The sequence below is a fragment of the Onychostruthus taczanowskii genome, unplaced genomic scaffold (assembly GCF_017590055.1).
Source record: "Onychostruthus taczanowskii isolate IOZ18803 unplaced genomic scaffold, ASM1759005v1 scaffold13, whole genome shotgun sequence".
Classification (NCBI taxonomy): domain Eukaryota; kingdom Metazoa; phylum Chordata; class Aves; order Passeriformes; family Passeridae; genus Onychostruthus; species Onychostruthus taczanowskii.
Genome location: NW_024498462.1, coordinates 7982627 through 7999052, shown reverse-complemented (window position 1 = coordinate 7999052; position 16426 = coordinate 7982627). Strand labels below are relative to the sequence as shown.

Sequence of the window (16426 nt, the reverse complement as noted above, 5' to 3'; positions counted from 1 at the left end):
AATCACAACAAAAAACCCCAAAGATTAATTTGATTGAAGCACTACATTTAATCCACTGATGACAAAACGTTCAAAAATAAGTCTTCCATTTTACGTATAACAAATAATGAGTCAAAAAAACCAAAACAAAAACAAAAAACCAAAACAAAACACAAACAAAAAACCTCACCATTGTGGCCATATACCAGCTCCTGGCTATACAAGGCTCAGACACAAAACTGATATTCTGGCTGGCTTTAAACCACCTCAGAATGATCAGAACCCATGTGAAGCTTCTTCCAAACAGAGAACACCAGTGAAGATTCCCACTTTTAAACACTGTGTCCCTCATCCCCAGCATACAAAGAGCAGGATATATTTACATTATCCTAAAGGAATTGCAACTCCTTCAAGTACTTTTCAGTTTAATTAACAAAAGAGACACTGAATATGGATTTCAGAGGATTTAAACTCAAGAAGGGTCTAAAATCGGGTCTTTGAGCTGGAAAAAAATTAGTAGCATGTGACACTTAAATGATTGAAAAATCCTTAAGCAACAGAGCAACATTTTTCTATCCAGTGCTTTGCACAGCATAAGAATAGTATTCTTAGGGTGGTGAATCAATTTGTTTTCATTGGCCAGTTTCCAGGAGTATCCACTGGTGTCACTATTCCACCTGCAACAAACTTGGCACAGCCACATGGAATTGAGACTTCAATTTTTTAAAGAGGAAGAACTGATTTTGGTTTTAACCAAAACAATTATGAAACCTAAAGCTTACATGTAGATTTTGGTAGTGACCATTACTAGTAAACTGCACAAAGAATAAATATCAGTACTTCCAAAACTGACACCACAGTAAATCCTGCTGCTTGATTGCATCAAGCAGGGACAAAACACAAATAGCAAAATCCCAACAAAAGTCTATTAAGCTTTACTTGGTTATTATTAATAGGTAACACAATAAGCTGTTTTAAACAGTTTTCCCCAGAGGATGCCCCTGTGACTGTGTTCATTAGCAAAATGACTTGTAACATGATGGGAAGTCCAGAACAACCACAATGGCATAATCAGAGCTGCAGTTTGTCAGCAGGGCACAGTATTTTGGAGCAAGTAAAGATTCCTGTGAATTTGCAGGGCTGCACACATAAGCAGTTCTCCAAGGAAAAACATTAAGACTGGTTTTTCATCAGTCCATAACAATAAAATGAACACATCAGACCAAAATAGTTTCTTAAAAGTAGGTCAAAAACACCCATTCATGATCACTTCTGCATTGGTTTCCTAGCAGATTCACCTACCCGCGTGGATATACGTTGTGTATCCTGGAGACACTGAGGCAGAGGAAGAAAACCAAATACATTAATGAGGTAGCTTAGACTGGGTAACTGCAGTTAAAAGTTTTATTGAACAAAAAAAGGTAAAATGTGGTAGTCCAGGTTCACTGAGCAAAAGCAGCTCTCTCACTGAAGCTGCACTTTGTGCTAAATAACCTTATTAACTGAGACTATACAGAGGACACATTATGCAAGTTATCTCAACAGTAAAGGAGAAAAGGTAGATTAAATTTGATCGGATGGAACCATTTGGTCAAATTCGGTGGCTTAAGTTACTGATTCTAGCCCTTAACTACCCATATTCAGTACAGCCATAGCACAGAATACTCTGCTGCACTGAATTCCCATTTGTTAATAGTGTGTGCTCCCATGCAAGTGGAAGCCAATTCCTGAAAAGAAAACCAAATTAAAAAACACAAATATGTTTAGAATGTTTTGTTTGAAGCATCATTCAACTGACTCAGGAAAAACACTCGATATATGTTATAAAAAACTCCTGGCCTCTACAAGGTCCGCTCCTGTACAGTGCTAATATTTTAAAATTATTTTATTTCTTCCCTCTGCCTAAGAAACTTCATATGCTCTGAAAGCACCCACAAAGTCAGGTGGGTAAACAGATATGTCAAAAATACTCTGTGTAAAGAGGGAGGTAGCTCAGGCCCCTTGGCAACCTTCAGAGAGAGTTCACATTGATGTGGTCTACCTACCCTTGTGATCTGCAGTCAAAAATGAAAGGAAAACCGATTTCAACATGAAATTCAGTGACATGTTCAATACAAATTTGACTCACTGGGCTCCCAAATGTAAGCTACAAGGTACCTCACCACCCAACATACAACATGAATAACGTACCTAGCTCATACATTTTACAGACAATACCCTCTCATTTGTTAAACATTTGGCTCGGGCGAGTACATTTCTTTTGTTAACCACTTGAGAGACACTCTAGGCCAAACAAACAGCACAAATAATGTCAAAGTCTTTTTTTTTTTTTTTCCAGTAATTGTATGAAATGCTGTAGGCTAAGCCTAACAGAAACTACTGAAGAAAAATAAGAGACCCCATGGTGCAGTGCAGAGGTGTTACTACAACATCGTGAGCCAAGGGAGGGTTCTAAGGTGCTGAAAGAGGAGACTCTCTGGACGGTGACCCTGTGTTGTCCTCCGGAGGGAAAACAGTGAGAGTGCAGGCTCGAATGCCACCAAGGGATTCTGGAAGGTCAAATACTTTATGCCACTCATCTTTTTCTGGATCATACTTCTGAACTATTTCCACCATACACCGGTTATTCCAAGAATATCCTCCGACAACATAGATTTTATTTTCAAAGACAGCAACCCCAACATCGCTTTGCCCACGTAACATGGCAGCAATTGGAGTCCACTGGTCTAGAGTTGGTGAGTAATATTCACAGCTTAGAACATCATCATAATCACTTGTTCCTCTAAAGTGGTTTCCACCAATAACATACAGCTTGTCTCCTACAGTACACATGCAATGCAGACCTCTGACTGTTGTCATCGGAGCTTTCTGAGTCCATTTGTCTGTGTCAGGGTCAAAGCACATGAGTTCCTTTTGGAAAGTATCGTGGGTAATTCCCCCTAAAGAAACAAGACACATGTTAGAGGAGTGCTCACCCCAATAAGCATTAAATAACAAAACAATACATTTTACTGAAAGAATTTCATTTTCCTTAAAACTTCTTCACTCTAGCTTAGATTACTATCATAGAAGTACTCCATTTCAAATGACATTTGTTCCTTTAAATGAGAATATGGAGAGAAGCCATGCCTCACACTGCGCCTCATCACACAATTGATACTGGCAGATTAAAAGAACAAAAAACTGTTACCTATGCTTCTACTCTGCAAATTTATTTCTTTGCTTGTGTTCATTCAGTTTGCTAGTTATGTTTCTCACCATCAAGAATCCATTTCCCTTTCAAATTCTGATACTATGCCACTGTGTTTTAAATACCACATAGTAGCATTTTCATAAAAAATCTTTTTTCATCAACTTCAAGTGAATAGAGAGAGGACACACATTTCAAATATTCTTCAGTTAATAGTTACCTATGGTTCCCTCTACATTTACCTTCTCCATAGCTCCCTGCAAGAGCATTTGGAGAGGCTCCAGGACAAAAGGAAAAGAAAAATCTGTGGGATCTACATGAAAAAAACACAGCAGACAGCATATGCATGTGCCACCTGCAGCAAAACAAGCAAAATGGGCAAAACACAACTGACAGCAGCACAGCAATTAGGAGCTCAATGGACTTGCTCACAGAAAAATAAGCACCTGTACCTCACAGTAAATTCTAAAGCAAATTCCTCCTAGCCTTCTGGCACAAGAGCCCCTAAACGAAGCTGCTCCAGCACATCCCCCACCAGTTCTTGTCAGCTAAGCAACCTCCTGCCACGAATTTCAGCTTAGTTCTTAAGAAGACATCCTTTAAAATTTCAGTAGGAGAATATAGGCCCTGCAATGATCACTGACAGATAGATTGAATCTTCTTTAAAAATTAAGCTAACAGCACATTTTCAGACAACCCACTTGGAAAAAAAATGTAATGAAACTACAATCTCAGTTACACACAGGATGAGCATATTTCAAATTAAAAACCAGTGCAAGTACAGATATCACTTATATGCTATGATTAACATGAGAACTTAGCCGTTTCCATTATTTCAAGGAAGGCAAACGTTGTTTAAAGTTATAAAATTTTCAAGGCATTCCAAAGTTTATAGTTTATGTGTTTAATTGCTATATTATATCATAATACATGTTATAATTATATAATACTCATACACAATTATAATTATATATTATAACAATGTTATGTCTAATTATATTGCTATATATAATGTATAAATTATATATTATAATTTATATATATGGCTACAGAAAACTTTATTTCAATTTGTAAAGTGATAATTGCTTTGGAATCCAGAGCTAATCAATTAGTAAGCATAATATTATCTGCAGTAATTTTGTCAGAGCCAGAAGTGTATGTGCTGTTTGACTGTCTTCATATGAAACTGCATCACTACTGATACCATGGCAAGCCTACTGCAACCACAGACTGATTTGTACTGTCTGCTGCTGCGACAGAAAAAGTTAGACAAGGAATTGTTTCAAGAGATGATGACAGGCATGATTTATTTACCTGAAATATACATTAACCCCCCATAGACGGTTCCAGCGTGACCATAGTGGGGCTCGTTCATTTTTGCCACGTAGCTCCACTCGTTCATTCTGGGGTTGTAACATTCCACAGTGGCTGTTGGAGACAAATGAGAGCACAGAAGTGTTGAAAGCAGCATGGCAGCTTGGTGCTGAGCTCAGTGCAGTGGCACAAACATCCACAGAGGAAGTGCCAACAAGTAACACTGTGCAGCTGAGGGAGTCTCAAGGGAATTATTGAGCACTATCACAGAAACAGAGCAGATGGGGTTGGAAAGGGCCTCTGGAAATCATCTTCTCCACCTCATCCAACTCTGCTAAAGCAGGGTCACCAAGAACAGGCTGCATAGGATTGTGTCCAGCTGGGCTGTACCATCAGCAAACTTGCTCAGAGAACACTCTGTGTTCTAATTTCCTATTCTGTGTGTTAATTTTCTATTGTACTGCAGTGTTTTATTAAGGATTTGCACAGCAACATACAGCACAGAATGTGCAAGTCACTACATCAGTTTACAAAAGCCAAGCTTAAAAGAAAAAACAAGAAACATCCCTGAATCTGGCAAGGACATAAGCAGTGCCTGTGTTGAGGCACAACTCCATTTGTGCAGTTTTCTCTGTGAGCTGGAATGTTAAAATGATCAAGGCTTTTATCAGATCAGAGATCACAGAGGACAGTACCCAGGAGTCAGTGCAGAATGGATTCCTGAGGAGGAAACCTCTCTCCAGTGTAAGATGGGAGAGATGCAGGCTGCCAGGAAAGGGCTGCAATAATCACAGGGAATACAAATAGAAGACATTCAATAATGAAGAAAGCTCTAGTTTTGGCAGGTTAAATACTACAGTATGATCAGAGGGGCACAAGGTCCTCAAAACCCCCACAATATAGTGACTTTATGATGCACAGAGAAATTGTCAATAATTAAGTTACCTTAAAGACAAATTAGATCTCATTTTAAATAATTAAAGACTGCTTAATCACTTGGATGTTTATGAACTATACATAGAAAAATTGGATCTGTCTTTAAAAGTGGCATTTTACTTCCTCTAAAACAAGGTTTTTATTGAATCATGAGTAGAAAATCTGAGTCAGCTCTATGGAATCGGTGATGACTTAACAGTGCAGGATTACACATCAACCAAGAGAGAAAATACCCTTAGAATCTGAGAAACTTGTCATTATAAAGGCAGAATCTAGTTAGTTTTAGTTTAAGCCTAATTATAGAATTATAGAGCCAGTAAAGAACACCAGACAGTAACACATAGTGAATATAAAGCACCTCACCCTAACTCCAAAGCTGTTTTAAAAAGATCCTCTGGATCACTTTAGTAGACTATAGCTATGATCTCAAACTCCAAAAAAAACCCCAAGCCATGAAAAAATTAGGACAGAGCACATTAGAGTGACCTTCTGAATTCTCTTGTAGTTGCTGCATCACCGCTTTATTGTTGTAAAACGGGATGATAATACATAATTCCATGCAATTAGTGTCTCAAGTACATGCACTGAAAATAGAAGCTTCCAGTTCCAATGTCAGAAATACTGTTTGACATCCAGTTCAGCAGCATCTAAGGCTAGAAGTGAAAAATAAAAAATCTATTTTGCACGTAAGAATTGTTAAATTGTTACAGCACACTGGATTTGCTTCAGCTTTTCCCCACCCAGCAACTGAACTTTAAATTTATGAAATGCAGAAAAGCGCCAGTCCAGAACATTAAGTTCATTATGCAAGGCAAAACACATTAAATTTCTGGGTTTTTTCTAAACAAATTATATACGTTGATTTGCATGTATGAAATTATTAATTTCATATTCTTGAAACTGTTTCAAAATAGTAATGAAACCTTGAAATGCATCTGGTTCTGTGTGAGTGGCTCGCACAAGGACTTCCAGTTCTGCCAGCTCAGGGATGTGTAAGATGGACAAAAAAACAACAAACCAATACAAAGGAACTGAAGTCTGGTGTGTCTGCAGTACTGCTGATGTACCAAATTTTTCATTTAAAATTCTGCCCAATACATGGGCAAGTTCCCAAGTTTACTCTAAGAGATCTGCCTTGGTCATTTGAGAGATCTGCCTTGGTCATTTGGGTTTTCTTAATAAAGACAGAAATCTCCTTTTTAAAAAAAACCTATTATTTTCCATGCTGCAGTATTTCAGTAACCCATCACAGACTTAGCCACAAATCCAGGGAATGCTGGAGACACTTTCTTGCCTAAAGAAGAGTATAGGCACAAAGACCTGATTACACAAATGACAACTAAAATTAAATCTGTGAGTTGTGTTTCTGTGCAGTTCCACCTTGATATCACCTGTAGTTTTTGCCCAATCCCCAAATAAACCCATGCTTGCTCTTGTAAACACATTCATGCATTCCAATATTCTTTTTTTAAAAGGAAATCTCCTTTTCACTCTGCTCTACTTAGCAATCAGAAGCAAAGATGTGCAGAAATTTCAAAACCAGAAGGAAACAGATTTGATGTGCAAGTAATTACAGCTGTCCCAGTTCCACCCCTGGGGCAGCCCCTTCAACCCTTTGAGCTCCTCGGTGCTGAAACATCACTCTGCTGCTTCCACAAAAACTGCATCCCCTATCCAAAGTGCTCCCACTCTGCACTGAGGTGAGGAGCTTGGGTTTCTAACACACTCCAAGGACAGGGAGAGCAGAGGATGTGCAAAGGAAGAGCAGAGCCAGCAGCACACAGGTGAATATGACATTCAGTGCTGGACAGTTTTATCTCACTCTGCACTACAAACTGCATTTAAAAGAGAAGCCATAGCCAAAATGTCCCTTTAGAAAGAGAAGACAAAACGTGCAGAATTGGTACCCGTTACCACCATCACTGTCACCACGTTGTAAAGACATTATTTATCTGAGAAAGGATGGTGCTGAGTCCAAGACCCATCTCTCTGATGTGCCTTCAAAACTGTCTCTAATATTCCTAGCACAGCCAAAGTACTGTCTGACACTATTTCAGACAAACTATTCCAACCCAAATCCACTGTGTTCTAAAACAAAGCTAATCATTTTCCAGCTGAAAAACCCTACTCTTCTGTTAGATTGATCTGTGTAATTGTTTCCCTGTTACCTTGCAAGATCATTCAACTTCTGTCTTTTAGCAAGATATTCCTCTGCACTGAAAAGAAAAAATATTCAAAATTCCAGCTATTAAAGGTGCTCATAATTTAAGAGAGACAAATTCTTCTTCAGAAAATCTCCAGACAGAGCAGAGTTCACAAAACACTCTAAAACTGCTACTTTAATGCACTTAAGTGAGAGTGATGGATTTATTCTTCCAACACCATGAATGATTCAGACCAGCCTTTATTTATGTTTAACAGTAGAACTTCTGATGTGCTCATTACCATAATCCAGGGAAGACAGGCCTCATTTTAATAGAATTAAGCAATCTCAAAATGACACCAAGTTTTGACAGTCCCAAGGGATGTTCAGCCTGTACCCATTTTATAGTGCCATCTGTGATGCTATTTGAGGAGTATACAGATATTTAACACTTCTCTGTCAGTAGCTTCTAAAGCATCTTGAGGTCTGTTACAGCAGCACTTAGCAACTCTGTGATGTCCCAAAACCCAGGCTCTTAACTTTGTTTTACTATTTCTATAATACAGCTTATTCATGTACAACTCTAAGCTGACTTCATTAAATAGTCCTGACTAATTTTGTCCTAGCACAGCAAAGAGCCACTCCAAAATAAGCCTCTGCACAAGAGGTCCTCTAGTTCACACTCTGGTCTGATATTCACAATCCTACTCTGACAGTGAACAGCCCAGCTGGATACTGATGCATATCAATCAGCAACACTTAAGATATATTAACTATATATACACACGTACATATATATGTACACACACTCACAGGGGAAGCTTTTACATAAACAAGGAGTGTTCAACATCATAGAGGGCATCTGGAAAAAAAATATCTTCCAACTTGATGGGCAGAGGGTCAAAATAACAGGTAACTAGCCTGGCAGTTTTCTCTGTCTTTATTGCAGCGTGATGAATTCATGAATGAAACTGTGGTTTAGTCACAACCTCACTCCCTCTAAAGTGCTGAGGAAAAGCCCATAGATAAAAACCCCAAACTCTACTCCAGCCTATCAACAGCAGAGCTTGAACTATCTGAACAATACCTAAATGCATAAGTTTTCTAGTATTTACACACACAGCTTCTGCCATCATCAAGCACAACTGAACTCTTACAATGAGATACAAAAATCTTCTTGTCAGAAGAGAAAACAGTCTCCAGTGTTCAGCTGGAATCTGCCAGTCTGCTGTGCTTCACAACTATCTTTGTGACCCACACCTGCTTTTCCCTTTGACTCTTTTTCCAAAAAGTCTTGTTCTTTGCACACCTGTCTTCTCCAGGCTGGGCTCCTCCCGTGCCCAAGGGCTGCTCTGCCTTCTGGGAATACCTCTGGCAGGTGTCTGCCTTGACATTTAAAGGGAATTATCTACAATCCTTTCAGGAGGGGTGCTTAATTCGGCACAGCCCTAAGCTGTCACAGGGTTGAAAAATCTCAATTATCATGTCATCATTCAGGCCATTTAAAGGATACATTTACCACATTCCAACACATGTACCACATAAATGGAAATTCATTCATCCTGTCCAGTGAACCACACCTTTCTCAGTGGCATGCACTGGTAAAACAGCAGCTCATTATTACACTAATGCAAGTACCACAAATGTAGAAAGTAGCATTTACAAAGTTCTCAGAAGAAGAAACATCTGAAAACTGTTTTGAGAAGGTTTGATAGAAAGCCTCTTAAAAAAGTAAAACTTTTATTCCTGTGAATGTCAGGAAAAAAAAAAAAAAAGTTTTAGTAACTTTAATCCCTTGGTCCTTTTCCATAAGAGCCAATTTTCCAGAAAGCTCAATTCAGGTTTTGGGAATTTTTCCTCTCCAACAACAGACTGAAATTAGTTTGAACCCAAGGGCAGCTTCTTTAATATCTGTCCAACACACATTTGACCTTCTCTTCTTTGAAAAGCCTGAGAGTTTTTCTCTTCTGAACAGAATGGGAAGTTTAAGCTGGATTGCATCTTCCAGTTGTCAAGGTTTATGAAAGAAACATGAAAATGAAAAGTGACTCACCTCACAATTAACAAGGAAAGAACCTGAAGCCCCAAATCAAAGCATCAGACAGCTACAATATTTAGCATTTAGAGTGCTCTTCCCACAGAATGATCCAGTGGCATTTTTCAGGTCTGTGTGGAAATTGCTACAGCATTTTAATGATATCTTTACAAAAGAATTTTAGATAGGTGATAAATTTTGTATTTTAATTAAAGAAAGCAGAAGAGTTGAGGTCAGCAGAATGATACTGCTTGATCTAATTTAAGCTAAAACTGCACTCAAAGCCTCCTTCACACATAGGTTGCACTGGCTTAGTGACAATATTATTTCATATTGATTTTGTCAGGCTTGCAACTTTTTCAGTGACATTTTTATAACCCTCCTCTGTTCAGATTGTACAGTGCACAAGGTCAGTAATCTGATAATTTGCTATTAATTCATACTGTTAGAAAATAGCTCACTGAAGCTATATATCAGGTTTTCTGATACTCAAAGATCAATAAATGTTATTTTGTACATTTAGTCTTCCAGAGGATATTGAGATTGTTTAGGATGTATTTTCAGGTAAATAGTGATAACAGTAAAAAATTCTGAAAACTCCAGGATCTGCATCAGAAAATGACTAGGGAAAACAAGTTATTGCTAAGCATTTCCCATCTTTTTGGAACAGGAGGCATTTTTAAATATCCCATTTCATCAAACACTGGAATGGAATTAAAATTTAAACTTACCCCTGATATGGGTTTTTTCTTCTGTTTTTGTTTGTTTCTTTTCTTGGTGTTTTTGTTTTGTTGAGTTTGGTTTGTTTTGGGGTTTTTGGTCAAGCTGAATTAAATATCATTTGCAAGGGGGGAAAAGAAGAGGCACCAGGACCAAGTCATTCAGTCATTTGTACAAATAAGGTCATAGGTGAAATATAACATTTTTAATAATTAAAAAGGCCAGAACATCAGAATATCTGAATCTCACTAATCTGTGAGTGAAATAAATCACAGTCATAAGACTAAAACAAAACAAAAAAAAAACACATAAAAAACCTTGGCATTTCAAATACTATTCCAGAAAATTTTTGTCTTTTAAAATGCAATGCTCATTCAAGAGTGAGTTTCAGCTAGAGCTGTGTATCCCTTATGAATGGATTTTGTTTCTCAGCTAAAGTAATGATTAATTTTTTCTTTTTAAAACTGCCCCCACACTTACACAGGCAGACACAGATGCTTACTTCATGTTTCCTGGTAAAGGCCAAGACACTGGATAATATGCATCAATACACAAGACATAGGTACTTGGAATTTTTTTGTGGGATTCCTTCTAAAATTAACTTCTAAGAGTATCCAGAAAAAAAATCTGTATTTGCAGTATTTCCAGAAAGCAGCAGCACTCCAGTGACTTCAACTTGTTTCTCTCCACCCACTCCCTGGGCAGAGGGCACTTCCAGGCCCAGCAAAAGACAAGGGGCTGGCTGCAGGAGGACTCACCTAGCTCACCCGCTGCATTCCGACCTCCGACTGCATACAAATGTCCTTTGAGGGCACTTAGGTGGAAGAAGGTCCGTTTCTCGTTCAAAGATGCCACTTGCATCCACTTGTTGTAGCGAGGATCGAACCTGAAGACCGTGTCGACCGCCGTCTTTCCCTTGGTGTCGTAATTGCTCTGGCCTCCCACCACGTAGAGGAAGTTGCCGATGACGGCGATGCCGTGCTGGTACCGCGGCGCGTCCATGGGCGCCAGGGATTTCCACTCGTGGGCCTTCTCGTCGTACATCCGCAGCTCCTTGCTGACCACCAGCTGCTGCCTGAGCACCCCTCCCAGCGTCACCAGGTGCGTGCTGTCCGAGCGGATCGCCGTCCGCTCCGACTGCATCACCGGCTGCATGTACGGCATCATCTGGTAATTGCTGGCCTCCAGAAGCAGGTTGACACAGGTGTTGTCAGTTCTCATGAAGTCCACTGTCTGGACGTAGTTGATAAGATCCTGGGGGGTCATCAGGGGAAACCTGATGTTCTTCATGAGCTTTGCAGCGTACTCCATGCGAGGCTCCTCGTAGCGCAGCCAGCGACAGGCCGCCTTGAAGAGCTCCAGTTCAGTGCAGTGCTTAAGGCTATTACTTGAAAGCACAAAGGCAAGACGTTCAAAGGGGAGTTTCACAAATTCACCAGTACTTAATAATGCAGGGAAGTTCTTCAGGATGAAATTATTAACATATTTATCCACTTCTGTGAGATTGTATGTGTTGGCAATTCGCCCAACCTCAACACAGTTTTCCAATGAAACCTATTAAGTAAACAGAAAAAGGAATCAAAACACTTTCTTAATTTGGTGTCTAAATGATACTGTAAAATTTAATGAATACTGTAAAATCAGCAATATTTCAGCATTTTGCAGTGCTCAAGGTGATTTACACATGAGCAAATAGTGCAGTGTATATATTCATGACTGCAAAGGGAGACCCAATTTTTTCCTTATTTTGAAGAAAGAACTGAGACAAGTAGCAAGCAGATGGCATATATTATGTCAAATACCTTACACAATGATGAGGCATAACAGCTAGATAGCGCCTCATCTTTGAAAAGCTCTGAAAACATCTAAGACAGACATGTGGAAAATAAAATTAAGGGACAGGTGATCAGCCCAAGGTTACAGAGAGCAAAACAAAAGTGTCATCCTCAGATATTTTTTGACACTATGGAAATTGTGTTGGCATAATACAACCAAAGAGAATGGCACAGCTAACCCCTGAATGCCACATATTTCGGACAACTAATATTTACAGTGTTGAATCTCATGAATACATTCCTTCAAAACAAACAAAAATGGTTCTTTAATAAATCAAGGCAGTGTTCTCACAGTCCCTGTTCAAAATTAAAAACATGTCAAAAATAAGACAAAGGTAGTGATTTTAGTTTATACATAATTTTTTAAAAAGAATGAACCTAGGAGGATTTCCCCTAAAAATACCCAGCTCATTAAAGTACAGATCACACACCCAAATTTAACTCAGTACTCGACTGACTTGGTAATCATATGTTTTACACTGTAGCTGCATCTATCTTTTTATATCTTTGGCTCCTGAATTTCTAAGGTCACTTGGGATCCAAGGCACAGGAAGGAAGAAACATGCCAGGAATGGGGCAAACTTCTAGTGGGTTTTCAGTGAACCCAGCCAGTTCCTTTCAGGAAGCTCTCTGGTACATGTGCTCAGCAAGTCAATCAAATGCTTCTTGCTCAGAATTGCAGCTTTTTTGCATTCAAACCTTATTCCAGACCAAGGTTCATTTACACATGTTCTAGTCTCTGTGCATGTCAGTCCTACTCGGTGTCAACCATTTCCACAACTTTGTGATTCTCATTACATTCCTAATGCCAGAAGAACTTAAGCTTACAAATCTCACAGTTATTTTAAAAAAGATTATAAAGATTGAGGACTATGGCCCAACTGGAGCCTAAGAATTCAAAAACCTTCAAATGACTTCTGGTCATGACAGCGATTAGATGATTTTAATACTGTATAATTTAATCTGATCATTGTCCTTTAATACCAGACAATTCCAATGTCTAATGAGTACAGGAAGAGGAGATTTTTTAAATTCACTAGAAACTGATCCAACTTGCCCTAGAGTTAAGATCTACTGTCATCCAAAGTCTTCATTCATGCATCTTGAAATGCCTACTAATCCTGTAATCAGGTCCCATCTATAAAATGAATGTGCAGCAGACTGTCAGGAGTTCTAGTATGAAAATATTTGTGCTTTATATACATAGAAATAATTTTTGTATTACAAAGACAGACCACATTGTTTATATCAAAATATAATCACACCAACTAGCAACAGCCTATAAAATATTCTCTGACTGGCTTTGAGGATCAACATCAAACAGGTTGCCCAGAGAAGCTGTGGCTGCTCCATTGCTGAAGTGTCCAAGGCCAGGCTGGATGGGGTTCTGAGCAACCTGGTCGAGTGGAATTTCTTCCAAAATTTCTTCCAAGTTGTATTACAAAATAAAGCAATGGAAAAATCATCCCTTAACAAACAGCTGACTTGCAGTATACGATAAATCTTAACTCTTGCTATATAGTTACTGTATTTAAAAATCACTTTGGAATACATTGTCTGGCACCAAACTAGAGATATGCAGCACTTCCACCACATCAAAGTAAGCAGGCAGAAATTATTGCATACAGGAAAGGCATGCTTGAACTTAAAAGATCAAAGCAAAACCTGCACAGGTTCTGTACCACTGGCACATGCTCAGGATGCAGTGAAGTATTTGGAGCTATTGCTGACTGGCTGCCACTTATCAAGTGCCCAGAGTGCACTGGGTTCTGTATTGCCATAATTATGTTACACTGTAAATCCATGCAGCTGAGCATATTCCTGGACTTCTTACATTTGAGAAATTTATTGACACATTACACATTGCTAATGACTGATTAACATGATATCAGCAGCTTCCAGTCAACCCCTGATTCTCGGAAAATTCACTTTATACTGCCTTTAGTAATCCACTGGGACTGTACCGCACTCAGGGTTGGTTGGTTTTTTTTAATATATGATTGCAAGTACTTCCCATTAGGCTTATGAAATTGTGCATTATGTTTGACTCACCAACAAATTCCTCCACTCACCTCAAATCAGGGTGCCATACTAAATATTGTCTTAAAGGTTACTTTTCTCACAAAATTACTGTTACCCTCTTTACTCTGCTCTAAGACAATAACCAATGTACCAGGCTAAATTATATTGCAAAGACTTAAAAGTCATAAAAATATATATTCTAGAGATTCTTAAATCCTGAGCCTAAAAATAATCCTTCAACAGAAAGAAAGGCTATAGCTACTTCTACTTGAATATTCAAAACTGGACAGAGTTCAGTACAATGTTATTTAAATAAATACTTCAGTTACTCAAACACTGGGGTTTTTTGGTTTTTTTAAAAGTTTGACTTATGCTATGGTTCTGTGTGGAAGTCAGTCAATCAGGAGCTTTTCAACAAAGAGAAGGAACTGCTAACTCTGGAAATCCCACTGAAGTGAACAGGAGGAATGGAAATATCAGGTGAAAATACATACACTGTACAGTGTATCCAATAACAAGTAAAACTGCTCACAAGGAAAGAGCTAAAAGACAAACATTCAAGCAGCTAAGCAGCTCCACAAGGAGTTGAGAATTTCACTTAAATAAATCCCATTTTACATGGACTTGACTACTGAGCAGAGCTGCTCACTCACATTACTCATTGTAATAGCTCATTACAAAACAGAAGTTGCAGAAAATACTAAAAAGCTTTTCAAAAAAGAAAGGTCAAGCACAGCACCATGTTACAACAGCCTGAAAAACCCAGAGCAAAAGCCAAAGTACTTCTTTGAGAAAGCAGTTCACTTCATTTTTTGAAATTTTGTAGCAACCACTTCCCAAGCTCTCATAAAAACTTAACTGAAATAAAATACTACAAAACTGGACACAGCAAAATGATTGCAAGTATGAGAGCCTTGGAGAACAGCTCAGGAAAAGCAGCATGCACAAAAAAATCCAGCCCTCAAACCCAGCAGCACAAAACAATCAGGTATCTAACTTTGTTTTGTGTCAATGGCTGTCAGACACTGAAGCACTTAATGCAGTGCTCCAAGGGGCCCAAGTTTAAAAGAGCAAACACACCCCTGAAACCTTCAATTTTCTTATGGGCTCCCATTGATAGAAGCCCAGAAAAAAACTGCACAGAAATTTGACCAGCTCAGAAAACAGAATCCACTGCACCCCTACAGTAGAAAGTCAAATTTCTGGTGGCTGTCAGAACTGGTCCCAGGGTTAAATCCCACACTCCCACAAAACAGATTAACTTTGCTCCATCCTCAGATAACTAATTTTTTTTGTCAAGGCACAACTTCCAAGTACTAAGCCATAAATATTTGACTATATCCTAGTAGTTACGAAAGTGTACAGCACCAAATTATAAAAGGAACAAATTCTTTTGCAGGTACATCCAAGATATTAATTTTCAATGTTTGGGAATGTTTTCTTTAATTACAGTGTAACAACCCTTTCCCCATTACCCTGTAATTTTCCTGAGTGCTGTAATTCATTTGGGTAAGTTTCTCATCTTTCTCCATTTTATACATTGCTGCTAGTTTTGCAAAATCAGTGTTGTGTCTAGAGCTCACTACTCATGGAAAACATTTCCATGGCATTTTTATGAATTTTATTTACATTACAGCTCAGTTAGATGTGAGTATGAGAGTAATCCTAGTCTATTGTACAGGTATAATTATTGAAAACCAATAGTAACAGTAAGACTGAAAACATTTTAGGAAGTACTCCACTGTTTCTCTGAGAGTCTGTTTTGCTGCTGAGCAAAGATAATCAGAGCAATGGGGTACTTGACAGGAGGGGTGTTAATGCAGAGCAAATAAAAAAACCACTTTCAAGTCAGCTACAACAGATACTGTTCTTTGAAGGTCTCATTAGTTTTGCTACACAAATTAAGCTGTTACCTTAAGCTTTGGTTTTTCTTTGAAAATATTTCCAATACCCTCTTATGAAGTACACAATTACATTATGCCTTACATAAACTGACTTCTATAATCTCTTTAATAATGGACTCCCCAGACAATTCAAAGACAATTAAGCATTTGTCTGGGAATGGTTACCTCAGCTCTCAAGCCAGCTAACTTCAATAGAAATAAGCTCAATACTTGCTCAGAATATTTAAATTACAGAAATGATCCTTCAAAAAGAAACTCTTTTGCTCACCAACTCTTGTTTCAAAAAGTTTAGAAGTAAGGTCATCCAAAAATTCTTTATATAAGGATGCTAAGAACATAACTAGGCTA

At 38.4% G+C, this 16426-nt stretch overlaps 1 protein-coding gene across 4 annotated transcripts in view; it reads right to left on the bottom strand.

Annotated features, from left to right (window-relative positions):
* Positions 1-1369: 1369 nt before the first annotated feature.
* Positions 1370-16426, bottom strand: part of KLHL13 (kelch like family member 13) — a 65403-nt gene continuing 50346 nt past the window's right edge. For all 4 annotated transcript variants that reach the window (XM_041396535.1, XM_041396537.1, XM_041396536.1 and 1 more), the window contains 3 exons: positions 11076-11871; positions 4484-4597; positions 1370-2918 (listed from right to left, as the gene is read on the bottom strand). In XM_041396535.1, coding sequence (XP_041252469.1) covers positions 2431-2918; positions 4484-4597; positions 11076-11871 — 1398 coding nt within the window. In that variant the 3' untranslated portion in view covers positions 1370-2430. The remainder of the gene's footprint in view (positions 2919-4483; positions 4598-11075; positions 11872-16426) is intronic.